The sequence below is a fragment of the Cebus imitator genome, unplaced genomic scaffold (genome assembly GCF_001604975.1).
Source record: "Cebus imitator isolate Cc_AM_T3 unplaced genomic scaffold, Cebus_imitator-1.0 Scaffold44, whole genome shotgun sequence".
NCBI classification, from domain to species: domain Eukaryota; kingdom Metazoa; phylum Chordata; class Mammalia; order Primates; family Cebidae; genus Cebus; species Cebus imitator.
The window spans coordinates 2213153-2229034 of record NW_016107359.1 but is presented as its reverse complement, the minus strand read 5'-3'; the positions used below and the strand labels follow the sequence as shown (position 1 = coordinate 2229034).

Below are 15882 nucleotides of genomic sequence, written 5' to 3'. Positions count from 1 at the left end.
GCCTGGAGCATTGTCAAGATTCTGTTTTTCATCTCTGCGTCTCACTGTGCATCTGCTTTAGTTTTTTAATCCATCCCATTTTGAATTCCTGGGGAAAAGACTGATTGGCCGGCCAGCTTGAGTGAGGGGGACTCGCCCCTCGTCTAAGTCATGGCCAGAGGAGGCAGGATCACAGGCACACAGTGGCCGCCAGAGCCTGTGGATATGAAGGGAAGAAGCACTCATCAGACTACTCATCAGTTAAGTTATCCGGAGTATGGAGGGCCCACCCCCTCTCAAGGGCAATGGGGAGATGAATATGAGATGCTCAGTGCACTAACACAGAACAGCCAACATATTACCAGTTTGGCCACAAGCAGCAAAATCAAAGCAAGAGCAGCTGGAGACCTCATTCGGCTCAAGACTGCTTGCAACCTTATGGCCATTTCCCAACTGAAGACGGTGGAGAAGGAAAAGCTGCCAAGAATATTGATTAGCAGCCTGTCAAAATCTGTGCACCCATCAGCTGGAAAAAGTTGATTGGTGATCAATTGTAATTCCATTATATAAGTGGTACAGAATGTTTACAGTCCAAAAAATACTGTGCAGTGAAACGTAACATGAACCCAGACTCTGGTCTCTGGTTTTATGTTTGAAAGGCTAAATCACTACCCTCTGAGAAGGCAAACATTAAATAATGCAATTGTTCTGAAGAGGCAAGTAGAGGAAAATATATGAGAAACAAACTCTCAAATAAAACTAGTTAAAAAATGGTTACCCAGATTTAATGAGCATGGGAAAGGCCATCCTCTCACCTGGCATGGGCACCTGTTTTGTTTTGTTTTGTTTTTTAAGACAGTTTCACACTTGTTGCCCAGCCTGGGGTGCCAAGGCATGATCTCAGCTCCCTGTAACCTCCACCTCCCGGGTTCAAGTGATTCTCCCGCCTCAGCCTCCCGAGTAGCTGGGATTACAGGCATGCGCCACCACACCCAGCTAATTCTGTATTTTTAGTAGAGACGGAGTTTCTCCATGTTGGTCAGGCTGGTCTCAAACTCCCAATGTCAGGTGATCTGTCCACCTTAGCCTCCCAAAGTGCTGTGATTACAGGCGTGAGCCACCGCATCTGGCACATGGGCAGCTGCTTTTGCTCAGGTTACTCCCTCCTCTTCTTCCACCAGGTCTCCACTGCTGGAACCCCAGAGCAGGCTCTGTCTCTTCCATAATACCTTCCCTGAGTACACAATTTAGCATTTTCTTTTTCTGAAAGTGTTTAGCATACATTGTTTCCCCTTGTAGACTAAGGCTCCTTAGGATTAAAGCCCATGCATACTCTTTGTTCCCACACATTATCTGAGAGGGCCTGGTATGCCTTTGATGAACAATATTTATTGCCTGACTTCTCATCAGAGGTTGAACAGGAAATAGGCAGCAGTCTGCTTGCTGGGCTCAAATAACCTTTGAATAATTTGAGGAGAGAGAGAAATATCCAGGTATATTCCTTTTAGGATAAAAACTTTATTTTACAATTTTATAAAGCGCCTTTACATTAAGCACAAACAATCCATTTACTTTGTATAGAAACAAAATACTTTTCCATCTGCAAAAAATCAAGTTTTGCTGTATATAAAACTAACATGTGCACATTGTGCTTAAACTGCAAAGTCTGTACAGCTTTACAAAGGACTACCCTTCAGAAGGGCATCCTGTAAACACATTATTGCATATTTGACACATGGTATATAACCCACATGTACAATGGAAGAGAAACAAGGAAAACAATCACAAGGAGGATGAAAATAGCAGCTTTCAGTGAGAGTTCGCACTGAAAAAGGAAAAGGACTGCCACATCTGGAGAGTTGTGCTTGTGTCTTTTCGCATTTGCTTCTGTACACTGGATGGTTCTTGGATGAAGCCTTTATGTACAATAACTCCTAAAAGGTCAAACTTGACCTTCATCCAGAAACTTCTGGCTGGTTTTACAACTGAAGTGGCAATAGATTTAACATCAAAGTGAACTCAAGATAAGTGGGAAAAAATCAAACAAACCTAGTACCTATAATATTAAAGCAAAGAAGAAATGAAACAATAACATGTAAAAATACCCTCCCCATTCTCTCTAAGCTCAGAATAAGTAAACATTTTACATAATTTTAAACCCTAGAAAACTCTGTAGTTTTTAGAGGCAAAAATGCAATGGATAGTCTAGGGCAGTGTTCCTCCCTGTATGCCCCCAGCTCACCTGCATCAGAATCACTTGAACGCTCATTAAAAATGCAGACTATCATACTTCACAGGCAGATTTACTGACTATCTGGGATCTGCATTTCAATAAGCTCCCAGTGATGCTGAGGCATTTTCAAGTTTGAGAACCACTGGTCGTACCAACAATGCTGCTATGGGTTCAACTCATCCTCTTAGAAAATTCTGGGATCACAGACAAATCAAGTTGCTGTTGCAATGTGGAAGGCAGTGTAAAGCCAACAGCAAGGAAATTGTAACGTTATTTCTAGATCAAAAGTCTTTCCTTCTTCAGCAGGAATGGACAGCCACATTGTTAAGGCACTGATATTCATCACAGAAGCAGTACCATACTGTTATTATTGATTCCTATAATCTGAAGACCAGTTTGCAAACAAAGCAGACGTAGGAACCATTCTAAATAATAACAAATATGGGGAGTAAAATAGGTTCCCAGATATTCTTGCTGAGAGATTATCTAACATATATGAAATGCAAAAGTCAAAGGCTAGGGGTAAATCTAATAACTCAAAAGTGTTTTTACTGTGATCAAAATTAAGAGGAATGTGGTCACATAAATTGGGAATTCAAGCTTACTTTTCTATGGCCAGTTTAATGTCTTCAGTGCAGATCTGTATCTTCTTTGCTTCTGCCCCCTTTGATGCTAACATATATGTGTATATATGTTTTCCAGTTTCTAAGGAGTGCTTGGTAGGTTGAATTCAATTAAAATATAGTGTGTAAGAAGGTAACCTACCTGGCTCCTAAATGTGTACTTGATATAGGTCACAGATCAATGCATTGTGTTTGTCAGACTCAGTCCCCTGGAAGTACAGGGATCATATTTTCAAACTCTGTAAGATACAGTATTGATTTAGTGTACTGTCATACCCTAAAACAAAAGTCACAGCAAAATCAACATCCCATGGTTTTAACTTAATGCCTGAAGCCCTATAGCAGACACTGCCCATTGCATGAGGGCTCTGAAATCTACTTATGTGAGGTACAGGAGGATATACATAACCTAAATAAAGATATGATTACACAAGTATAGCAAATGCAGTACCAGTAACATCTCTTCTATCTAATAACTGGAATAATTCAAAATTAAATTTCAAAAGAAACCCCAATGATGCAGAGGCTCAATGGTTTGGAAAGCTGATGATCAAGAATGATCTGGGTAGGAGAAGAAAAAAAAGCTTTGCTATGATTCGTGTATGTAGTATCTGACCTAGTATTTTTATTTAAAGGGGGAAAAATCCTAAAAAAAATTAAAAATGGTGGTGGCCTTAAAACTACTAGCTCCTTTCCAAATTTAGATTTGTAGTAAGTTTCCCAAATAATGTTCCAAAAATGTCTCTCTCAAAATATACAAAACTCCAAGGTGTAGTCTGAAATAAAATACAAAATTCTAGATAGTGACAAAAAGAAACTATCATGATGAGGGTTGGGGAGGGATATAGTGATTATCAAACTTTTACTGATTGTAGATCAAGTTTCAAAACAGAAACATCTTTGTAATTTCTTGTGCAGTCAACAAGTTTCATTTTAGTTGTGCTTACATTATTTAACTGTGAAGCCTGAACACTGGTTGTGTTTTTAATTTACACATTTCAAGAAAACCATAATTAAATATTCACCATATACAACAAATTGAACAAATGCAACAAATACTCATTTGCTCCCAAGAAATTAATCTATAGAAAAGAAACATCTTTTTAAAAAGTTGAACACAGTCCACTATCCAGGCTACAAGTACATATTTACTGTTTTACAGCACATTATTTTTCTTAAGTCTGCTTCCAACATAAATATAAATAATCACATTTTAAAAGAGCTCCATACCTAGTCTTCAGGTAAGTGCTAGACAGTTGGCCAGTAAGAACTACTTACCATGATCTTTCTCACACAGAGTGACTAGACTATCTGTGGAACCGCATAGGGTGGTGGGCAAGGCAAAGTGAAGCATCTTTGTTCAGCCCACTGATTCAACATTTTGTTCTAAATGCCACCTACATTTCTAAATACCCAACCCATGGAATGCAATTCTTTTAGAAGACTGGTTATAAGGATCACTTATCACTTCGATAGAATCCACAAAAACCCAGTACATAACCTTTTAAAATGTGCCTATGCTCTCCTGAGACAGAGCCTGTAGTTTCTGTGTACAGCAGAGGCTGAGTATAATTTTGGTTGTGAGCTCTAGTTGTGCTTTGCCCTGCTGCCTTTTAGGTAGCTTTTCCACCTCTTGACAAATTCTTTGAAGATTGGGGACTCATCAATGGTACTGAGTAGCTGCAACTGATTGATGTGGGTGGTATGATAGTCCCAGCGAGCCAGGTTAGGAGCGATGCCAAGCATGAAGTGACGGAGGTCGTAGATGGTTCCTGAGCCAGTATCATACAAGGGCAGCATGGCTTTAAGAGACTCCATGCCACGCTCATACAAGGACCTTGCTTCTTTTCCGAGTTTTTCCCCTGCAGTTTCTTTTAAGTCATACAGCCCAATTAAAGAATACATAAAGCCATTTAAAACAAAAGAGCTAGGTGTGGTTGGATATTCTTCATACCAGTCATGTTTATTCATAAACACAGCTTTAACTCCATGCTGCTCAGATAGAAACTTATAAGGGGCTGTTGCCCTTAAAGCTGAATCGAGGAATATATGGTCTTTTGTTAACAAATAGGCCCTCACTAATGTAGAAATGGCTTGCCCTTGGGCCATGGCAGAATACCATCCTGGCTCTAAAGACTTGAACCCTTCCCCTAACTTACGGGTCACCATAATTGGCCAGCCACCTTTCTCATCCTGGTTCCTTACCAGCCAATCACTAGCAGCAAAAAATGCGGCCATGTGGGCAGTGGTGGAGATGGTAATGTTGTCGAGGAATCCCTTCCCTTTTGCAATCAACCTAACCACCTTCTTGGGCATTATTTTGGTTGGCTTCACAGCTTTTGTGTTGGAAAGACCCACTCCTTTCCTGAGGTCAGTGACCAGATCCCTGGTAACTGTGCTCCATGAAGTTCTGGGCCCAATGCCGTAGTATATATCTCTTTCTTTAAAAGCAATTAGCTGAGCATTTGAGACATAATGTATAGTGAAGAGCTGATTCTTTTCTGTGGTCTCTAGAACCACGGACACACTTCCATTAGTCAAGAACTTGAGGTCGAATGAAATAATGAAATCTTTTGTGTTTCCCAGTTGCAAGGATACACCTTCACTGGTTTCTGTAGGAGAGAATATACCAACAAAGGCTGGTTAGAATAAAAGCACTTTTGTATTTGAAATTTAATTGCAATTCATCCTTGACAACCCTGACCACACAAAATTAACACTTCAATATTTTTGGTATTAGATTATTCATAATTTCCTTTTTTACCAAATTAACTAAAAACAAATGACAGAATTGGTGAGTTCATGATGGCTTGTGAGCATCAGTACAAAGCTCTTACCTTTTTCCCTGTCTGGTTCATAGTAGAGGATTAATAGCAAATGGCCAAGGCATTGTTGATAAAAATTGCCTTTCCTAAATCTAGTGCTAGCTGATCAGTAATCAATGACTATTCTAGTACACCTATTCTGTGAACAAAAAAAAAAAAAAAAAAACAGCCAAAAGCTGGCTCAGCACATAATATTGCAAGAAAGAGGCTAGAAAAAATAATTATACATGAATTTTAAATTGTTTAATGAACATTTCATATGTACTTACGATGTTCTAAGTGCTTTACACCTGTTTACTCATTTAATCCCCTGAACAATCACAAGAGTAGGTGCTATTATTACTCGTACTTTATGGATGAGGAACTGAGACACAAGGAAGTAACTTGCCCAAGGTACAAGACTTGAACCCAGGTTGCCTAGTCTGGTTCTATAATACATTATTGATTTGATTTTGAAAATGATAGATTTGGTTTCACAGACTTGCTAGAATTACTAATAAAAATTCTGGAAATTAAGCAACAGGCTCATGTGTACAACAAAAAGTGAGAGAATGGTGGGGTGTGCAAGGGTAAAGCACAGGCTTTGGAGTTAAAAAACCTCAGATTTGAATTTTTGTTCTACCTCTAGCTTTGAGAAGTCTGGCAAGATGCACCTCTTTGAGCCGCAGTTTCTTCACATGTTAAATAGAGATAACATTACCTTGCAGGGTAATTGCCAGGACTTTAAAAAAGATAATGGAGTGGAATATAGTAATAAATGAAAGTTATTATTATTATTCTGGAATCACTAGCTTCAGAGCCTAATAAAATAGTTAAAGCTGTTTTATCTGACAATTTTTTTTTCTTTTTGAGACAGAGTCTTGCTTTGTCACCCAGGCTGGAGTGCAGTGGCACAATCTTGGCACACTGCAACCTCCACGTCCCGCATTCAAGCAATTCTCTGGTCTCAGCCTCCTGAGTAGCTGAGATTACAGGTGTACACCATCATGCCTGGCCAATTTTTGTATTTTTTTAGTAGAGATAGGGTTTCACAATGTCAGCCAAGCTAGTCTCGAACTCTTGACCTCGTGATCTACCCAGCTCAGCCTCCCAAAATGTTGGAATTACAGGCGTGAGCCACCGTGCCCGGCCTCTGACAAATTATTAAAGAGGAAATTTCTCTTGAATATTTATAGTATTAATAGTGGCTAATTCCCAGAAAGATGACTTTTTGAATACTGCTCATCTAGATCTACCAAGAAACTGAGCATATTAAAATAGCAGCAGCAACAAGAACAAAAATATATGTAGTACACATTTAAAAATATTAGAGGGAAATATGAGTATCTTGATCTTTCCACAGCTTAAATGTCCACAGTGCATTCACATGTATTATCTCATTTGATACTTAATCTTCTGAGGCTAGTAGGCCAGGAATTATTATTATTACATCTCCATTTTAGAGATGAAGACATGCAGGCTTTGCCAGGTTAAATGGTTTGCCAGATGCCAAAAGCTAATTAGTGGTAGAGAAGGGACTAGAATCCAGGTTTCCTGGAGTCAAGTTCAGACTGTGAAAAAGACAAATGATATTGGAAATGGTATTCTTATGAATATTCAAGAGAAGGGTTCTCCTAGGCGCAGCCATAGAAGCAGATCTCTGCTTTGCAGAATCCTTGAAAAAATCTTTAGTGTGTCACCAGGAGCAAAGAGCAGAAATGTGACCTGGGCCGGGCACAGCTGCTCACACCCAGCACTTTGGGAGGCCAAGGCAGGGGTCTGCTTGAAGCAAGGAGCTTGAGACAAGTCTGGGCAAGAAAGTGAGACCCTAACTCTACAAAAAATACAATAAAATAGCCAAGTGCAGTGGCATGTGTCTGTCGTCCTAGGTACTTGGGAAGTTAAGGTGGGAGGATTGCTTAAGCCCAGGAGTTTGAGGCTGCAGTGAGCTATGATCATACTACTGCACTGTTGTCTGGGTGACAGAATAAGACCGTCTCTTTAAAAAGAAAAAAGAAATAAATAAAGGGAAAAAGAAATGTGAACTGATGATAGTGTACACTTGGAGGGCATCAGTATGTTGAGTTGATCATTTAACTCTTGCAACACTGGACTCTAGCAGTATGGTTATATTTGGCCCAAAGCTCTTAATTACTTCATTGGATGGAACAGACAATTTTGAAAGATGTATCAAGAATGAGAACAGCCTGATAAACTTATGCATCAAACAATGCATCAAATAATTTCTATTAAGTCACTCAAGACTTAATAGAAAAACTGATTTCAGAAGTAAACTTCTAATACAGTAAAATTCCATTTTTATCTGGCAAAATGTCAACATGTACTCTCTCTCTTAACTAGCATTTGTCTGCATTTATAGTAAAATGGGATCTGAAGTTCAAGACAACATTCCTGAAACACTGCAGGATTCTGAATTGACATATGAACCACTCAAGATTAAATTATATTCAGTGGAGCAGACAATCTTGAATGCTACTTATTTTTTCATTCTCATCAGATGGGATTATTATCTATGACATCTATTCTGGCCAAACTGGATAACAATGACCCATCTTTAGAAGTCCAAATGTGAGGAAGCAGAAAGAGTACCTATTTCCTCTGAAAATTTCAACTTTATTTACACAAATTTAATGAAATGACATGGTTTAATCATTCACTTTATGTCTTCATATAGCAAATCAGTCCAAAGAACTCAGTCATGAACGACGTCAGGGGATGTAACCTTTTAAAAAGCCAATTTATTAATTTCCCTAAAACCTTAACACCAGCAGAGGGGGTTACTGAGTCATCTAGGAGAAGTGACAGACGTCACAATTCTCAATTTAAATTAACCAACCAACAATTATAATCTTTACAACAATCCCATAAGTCTTTTAATTCCCATTTATAGATATACAGAGAGGTTAATTAACCTGCTGGCATCATTCAGGAGGATCTGAATGGTAGCAAATGGGATGGTGGCAACCAGTTTGGCAATATACCAGGTAAGGTTCTGAGCTCTACTGGAAGTACTATGCTATCTGAAGATTCCTCCTACAAATCTAATAGAAAGTTTTGGTCTTTTTATTGTTTGAAATCCATGACTCATCCTCTCTCTGACCAGTTATTCCCAGGAGTTACTATAATTGTTTATTTTTGGTATATGCGACATATGTATATGCACTTTAAGCAATAAAGGATGGTCAACATTTAAGAATAGTTTTGACACTGGTCTTAGCATTGATTGTTTAGGTTTGATACAAAAGCACAGGCAAAAGGGGCACAGAGAAGTGGGACTATATCAAACTAAAAGGCTTTTGCACAGCAAGGGAAACAATCAAAATGCAAAGCAACCTACAGAATAAGAGAGAATATGTACAAACATATATCTGATAAGAAGCTAATATCCAAAATCTATCAGGAACTTATACAACCAAACAGCGAAAAAAAAAAAGAAAAAAATCTGATTAAAAAATAAGCAAATGATCTGAAGAGACACTTTTTCAAAGAAGATATACAAGGGGCCAAAAGGTATATAAAAAGGTGCTCAACATCATCAGTCACCAGAGAAATAAATGCAAAGCAAAACCACAATGATATATCATCACCTTACACCTGTTGAGATGACAAAAACGGAAGAGATAAGAAGTACTGGTGAGGATGTGGTGAAAGGGGAACGCTTGTTTAAATGGAAATGTAAATTGGCATAGCAATTATGGGAAACAGTATGGAGGTTCCCCAAAAAATTAAAAATAGAACTACCATATGATTCAGCAATCCCACTTCCTGGTATATACCCCAAGGAAATTAAACCAATTATCTCAAAAAGATATCTGCACACCCATGTTATTTGCAGCATTATTCACAATAGCCAAGGCATAGGAGTAACCTAAGTGTCTAGTATGGATAAAGAAAATATGGTGTGTGTGTGTGTATATATATACACACACACACATATACATACATAATGGAACATGAGCCATAACAAAGACGGAAATCCTGCCATTTGTGACAACACAGATGAGCCTTGAGGGTGTTATGCTACGTGTGACAAGTCAGAGAAAGATACTGTATGATCTCATTTATATGTGGACTCCAAAACAACTGAACTCACATAAACAGTGGAATGGTGGTTGTCAGGCTAGGGAGTGGGAAAAATGGGGAGGTGCTGGTCAAAGGGCACAAACTTCAGTTATAAGATAAATAAGTTCTAGGAGTCTAATGTATAGCATGATGACTACAGCTTATAATACTGTATTACATACCTGAAATGTGCTAAGATGTTTCTTAAATGTTCTCACCACCACCACCATACAAAGAAAGGTAACTATGAGGTGATGGATGTGTCAACTAATTTAATTATGATAATAATTTCACTATATATATATATATATATGTGTATCAAAGCATCACATTACATACATTTGCCAGTTATACCTCAATAAAGCTGGGGAAAAAATAGCCTTTATATCAGTGTTTCATATCCAGCAAAAACTGTTATCAACCCATTCATTTAATCAACAGATTTACTATGTAGCATGAGAAGACGCCCTACTCAAAATCTTGAGAAACACCAAGAGAAAGAAGAATCAGGCAGAAGAAGAAAAGCTCCCAAGAAGCCTGAGCAAGAATGGCTACAGAGATAGGAGAAAGTGAGGTCATGGAAATCAAATAAAAAGAGGGCTTGGGGAAAGGGAAAGCTCATTTATTCCATTTTAAAATTAGAAAAAGGAATAAAACATTATTCAACAAATAAAACAACAAAAATATGCTGCAGAACCATATTACATGACTCTTTACTCTTTGATTTTATCTCCTTTCAGAAAAGAAATTCAAGGCCAAGAAAGAAAAAAAAGGGCCAACAGCATTCAGCTTGTGGTCCTCCAGAGTCTCAACTCACTTAGGCCTATGCTTTTATGCACAAGTTCCAATTTCCTCTTAATGGTGATTCTCTGAATTTATCTCCCATAAGGTCTATATCCTCCCAAAAGCCTCATTTCTCATACCTGTGCTTCAATAAAATAGTCTCAACTCTTTGATTCCCTTCTCCTGCTCTGTTCTGAGCAATAGCTCCCATGTAACTCCACCTCACCTTCCCTCATACCCTTATAGTATGCAACTGCTGGTTGAGCATCCTTAGTTCAAAAATCGGAAATCTGAAATGCTCCAAAATCCAAAACTTTTTGAAAGCTAACATGATGCCACAAGTGGAAAATTCCACATCTGCCCTCATGATGGGTCGCATATATTATTAAAAATATTATAAAAAGCCACCCTCAGGCTACGTGTATAGCATATAAAATATAAAAGAATTTTGTGTTTAGACTGGGTCCTATCCCCAGGATTTTATTATGTATATCTAAATATTCCAAAATCCGAAACACTTCTACTCCCAAGCATTTCAGATACTGTGTGTGCATGTACTCAACCTGTACATGCATACACAGAATTATCCAAGTGTGCATCCCATCTCCAGCTAGCACACTTCCAGCAACAGGGAGCTCCAACTTAGAATAGCTATGTCCCACTCACAGAGTGGCTGCTACAGAGTTCTCTCCTCTATATACTTAAAACCATCTTAGGAGGTAGTTTTATCTCCAGCTATTGGCTACAGAATGAGGGCCTAAGGTGAGGATCCCTCACTTAAGATGTGGGAACCTATCTTTTGTATTACTCAGAGCACCCAAAACTGCACAATGAAATCTGTTGCTCTAAATAGAACAGAGTTCAAAAGACTCGTGGAAAACCATCCAGTCACTCAAGATGATCAAGGTGAGGGCTGCTGATTCTACCCTAATCCAGAAAACCATTATTAACTATCGCAAAAATAAGTTTCTTGAGGGTATCCAAAAGTTCTTTTGCATAGTCTAATCATTTCCTGTTACAATAACCTCTTAGGTAACACAAGCTAAATATTCTTAAATTTCCTTGTACCTTATCACTCAGCTAAACCTGTTATTTTACAATAAGCAAAGATGCTCTATGTACCAGAATATTACAGCATGCCATGGGGGAAAAGGAGTTCTAGTCACAGAATAAAAATTAAAGGTCGCCCATTATTTGCACTGCATTCAGTACTCAAAAATCCATTACTTAAGGCTATCTAGAATGAGCAGGCTTGTATTGCGGCTTTCAGGGTCCGTAAATTACACAGTCATCAATGAAGAACAAGGAGAAAATACAAAAGAGGTCTTATAACCTTTCCTCTCTTTTTATTTATCAACTGCAAGGTTGGTGGGAAGGTGGAACAAATTCTGTACTTGACAACATTACCCCATAGAGAATTAAGCCTAAGGTGCTAACTAAAATTATTTCATTGTCTTCTTAAGTAACGGACTCATTAATTCTCATCGATATTGATTAATGCAGGAAAATGCGTTACATTCTAATTAATGAGACTGTCTTAGTAAAAGGGGAAATGTTGTATAAAGTTAATTTGATTTTGTAAATTATTTTATTAAGGAAAATGGTTTTACATGAAGTTTGAGATAATCTAGTACATTAACAAAATCCAATACGGGAAACAGGCCTCTTCAGTAATGCTATATTATCCTGAAAAAATTAAAAGCTATTGGCAAAAAATAATCAAAAGAAAGGATGGCTTTGAAACCATTCTATTTACTGCAAAAGTTTAAAAATTAAACTACACTGGACTGAAATATTAAATGGAGGAATTTCATTCCTATTGGATATAGACCCCTGGAGGCAGGTACACATTTTACAGTAATCTGGAGCTTAACATTCAATCTATGGCTTGGCTCTTTACATAGTAAATATTCATTTTTATAACCTTGACGTTTTAGCTGTATCTTTTTTAGGGATTTCACTGGGGTGACACCATTTGTTGCTTTATATATGTAATATAAGGGGTCTGCTAAATGGTTTTTTTCTTTTTAAACCATATCAAAAATTTAAGGGAACATCAGGGTCCCACAAATCAACATAAAATTAGCAGGCACACATAATATATAACTTACCTGGTGCAATAAACTGTTTGACATTGGTTAATCTAGACTTATCAGCCACATTAGCCATAAAGCAGCCCTTTGGCACAGTCCAGTCATTAGGCTTGCTGTTTTTGTCTCTGTCTTCTGCTGTTTCATATACCTCTATGTGAGGAGGTTTCTCAGTTAGATTCTTGCTGTAATGACTTAACCCATACTGTGCAATCTGGATTGGATAGAAATAGCCTTGAGGTCCCCATTGTGTAGATAATGGTACACCTATAAAATAAAGAAACAAAATGAATAATCATATCCAGACATTTACAAGCATATTCCTAATAACACTCCTCGCTGATTTACTTCTGGGGAATCTTACAGGTTTATCAGGATGTTTTGAGCTTCCTTATAATACTGCTCTCATAATGACCAGATCTAGTACCAAATTAACCAGATATGAAAAACAAAAATTAAGTAAGTATTCATTCACTCTCATTCATTATTTGTTAATAAACAGTGAGTGCAATGCTATAAATTACCTTTTAAGGACTGACTTCTTATGTGAGTTACTTTTGCTTATGGCTACAGATGTCATGTTTCAGAATCCTGTTTCCTACATTCAAATTCTGCACTGTCTAGATGCATGTAGTTAATGTCATCACAGTTCTACTTTCTTAAACATTTATACTTATCAAGTTACTACACACTCATCTTTCCCTCCAATGTCAAAGTGTGGTCTACTAAGTGTGTTATCTGATGGTTTAAGTATTTGCTTAAGGAGCCAGTTGTGGCGGGGCTTGGTGGCTCACGCCTGTAATCCTAGCACTTTGGGAGGCTGAGGTGGATGGACTGCCTGAGCTCAGGAGTTCAAGACCAGCCTGGGCAACACAGTGAAACCCTGTCTCTACTAAAATACAAAAATTAGCTGGGTGTGGTGGCAGGCGCCTGTAATCCCAGCTACTCAGGAGGCTGACACAGAAGAATCGCTTGAACCCAGGAGGCGGATGTTGCAGTGAGCTGAGATTGCGCCACTGCACTCCAGCCTGGGTGACCAAGCGAGACTTGGTCTCAAAAAAAAAAAAGAAGCCAGTTGTGACTTGGCAATTTAAAATGTAAACACAGCTTAAAATTCTTTTTCCTATCTTTCCTGTTACAATGTAATTCTTAAGAATAAGAAGTGTTTTTTAAAACATGAATTTAGGTTGTATATTTAACCACAGATTCTTGAAATAATTCATTAATGGGTTACCTTTTGTAAAGTTCTAAGTACAACTTTTAAATGTTTGGTATTAGTGTTTATCTTAGTAATTTCCTAGATAGGAGCCACAAATACTACAGTTACACAATATTGTATTGTTGAATCATGTATGTATTGAGAGAGAAATTATCTGTAGTTTTAAAATTACTAAGACTCTGATAAGCCCAGCAGAGACTGGGAATCTACAAAATTTTATGTGTTGTGTTGTAGTTTCAAAACAATGTTTACAGAATTAGGTTAGGCTACAGATAAGCTTTTTAATATTTCTATCTTTCCTCCAAGAGGGAGATCCCCTCTGCCTGCAATTCAAATTGAAAAAAAGAAAGAAAAAAAAAAAAGAAAGTACAGGTGAAAAGCTAATCATAATCTGGTGTGGCAAGTACCTTTCTAAACATAAAGAGGTACAAAGATCCAAAAACACCCCATAAGTTTAGTAAATGGAACTAAAAACTTCTAAAACCAACAAATCATAAGTAAAATAAAAAGACAACCAAATTGAAGAAATATCTTTTGAGTATTGCTACCATTACAAGTTCACACAAATACATTTTTTAAAAACTCCACTTATCACATTAGAAAAAGAGGTAAAGAACATGAAAATATGGCAAGAAGTGTAAGAAAAAGATATCTGACCTCACTAGTTGTTAAAGAGAGAAAATTATAATATCCCTTTGTAACCAACAGATGAAAAAATAATGTTCCATGATGGCAAGAGTTGGCTGATAAGGGCACCCTCATTCTCTGCTACTGCAAATATGAGCAAGTTCCACCTTTCTGAAAAACAGCTGGAAAAACAGTTTGAAGGTTTGGCAGTTTATTTGTCATGGCAGTTAATTATATTCTCAGAACAGGAATATACTACACTGAGAATAAAATTAAAATAGCAAATAAAGATCAACAATGAAAATCTGTAAGATTTATAATAGCAAAAAAAATGGAAATGTAGTCCCTTTGTGCGATCAAATATCAGATTTTATTCTCTCGATCCTAATTTATTATACATTTAAAAATAACTAAAAGAATATAACTGCATTGTTTGTAATACAAAGAAGGGATAAATGCTTGAGGTGATGGATACCCTATTAACCCTGATGTGATGATTATTACACATTGCATGCCTGTATAAAAAAATCTCATATACCCATAAATACATATACCTACTATGTACACACAAAAATTACAATAAAACATTAATTAAAAAATATAAAAAACCTGGAAATGACCTAAGTATACAACTAAAGAGAAGGGATCTTATACATTATGTATATCATGGCATGCTCTTACCACAAATACTAGTAGTTACTAAAATGTTCAATAAATATTCAGTAAGGGGAAATGGTCACAGCATGTTAGGTAGAAAATATCAGAATACAAAATTGACCATACAGTATGATCTGCAGCAATAAAAAAGAAAGAGATCATGTTCTTTGCAGAAATATGGTTGGAGCTGGAGGCCATTATCCTTAGCAAACCAACGCAGGAATGGAAAACCAAATACTGCATGTTCTTGCTTCTAAGTGAAAGCTAAATGATGAGAACACATGGACACATAGAGGGGAACAACACACACTAGGCCTACTGATGGAGGGTAAGTGGCGCGCAAGGATCAGAAAACTAACTGATGGGGCCTAGGCTTAATATCTGGGTAACAAAATAATCTGTAAAACGAACCTCCATGACATGAGTTTACCTATAACAAACCTGCACATGTACTCCTAAACTTAAAAGTTAAAATAAAATAAAATAAAAATATATTTCTACAACAACAGAAAGATTAGAAAAAAATCAAAATATTAATAATGGTTATGGGTACTTTTTACTTTTTTATTTTAGAATCTAGGCACCTATTACTTTTATGCATTAAAAAAATTGCTTAAAAAAAGGCTTGACTACGAATATCTCTGAAATCTCTTACTCTCCTGAATCACCATATAGCAAATATCATTACAATTATGCTAATACATATGTCTAAGTACAAAGACCTCCAGAGAATATACAAAAATAATAATAATTATATTGAGGTGAAGAGTATAGGTGAATCTGC

The 15882-nt window shown here is 37.1% G+C and overlaps 1 protein-coding gene across 2 annotated transcripts in view; it reads right to left on the bottom strand.

Annotated features, from left to right (window-relative positions):
• Nucleotides 1-1477: 1477 nt before the first annotated feature.
• GLCE (glucuronic acid epimerase) overlaps nt 1478-15882 on the bottom strand; it is a 98324-nt gene continuing 83919 nt past the window's right edge. For both annotated transcript variants that reach the window (XM_017526781.2, XM_017526782.2), the window contains exons 4-5: nt 12617-12862; nt 1478-5447 (exon numbers count right to left, since the gene is read on the bottom strand). In XM_017526781.2, the coding sequence (XP_017382270.1) occupies nt 4423-5447; nt 12617-12862 (1271 nt within the window). In that variant the 3' untranslated portion in view covers nt 1478-4422. The remainder of the gene's footprint in view (nt 5448-12616; nt 12863-15882) is intronic.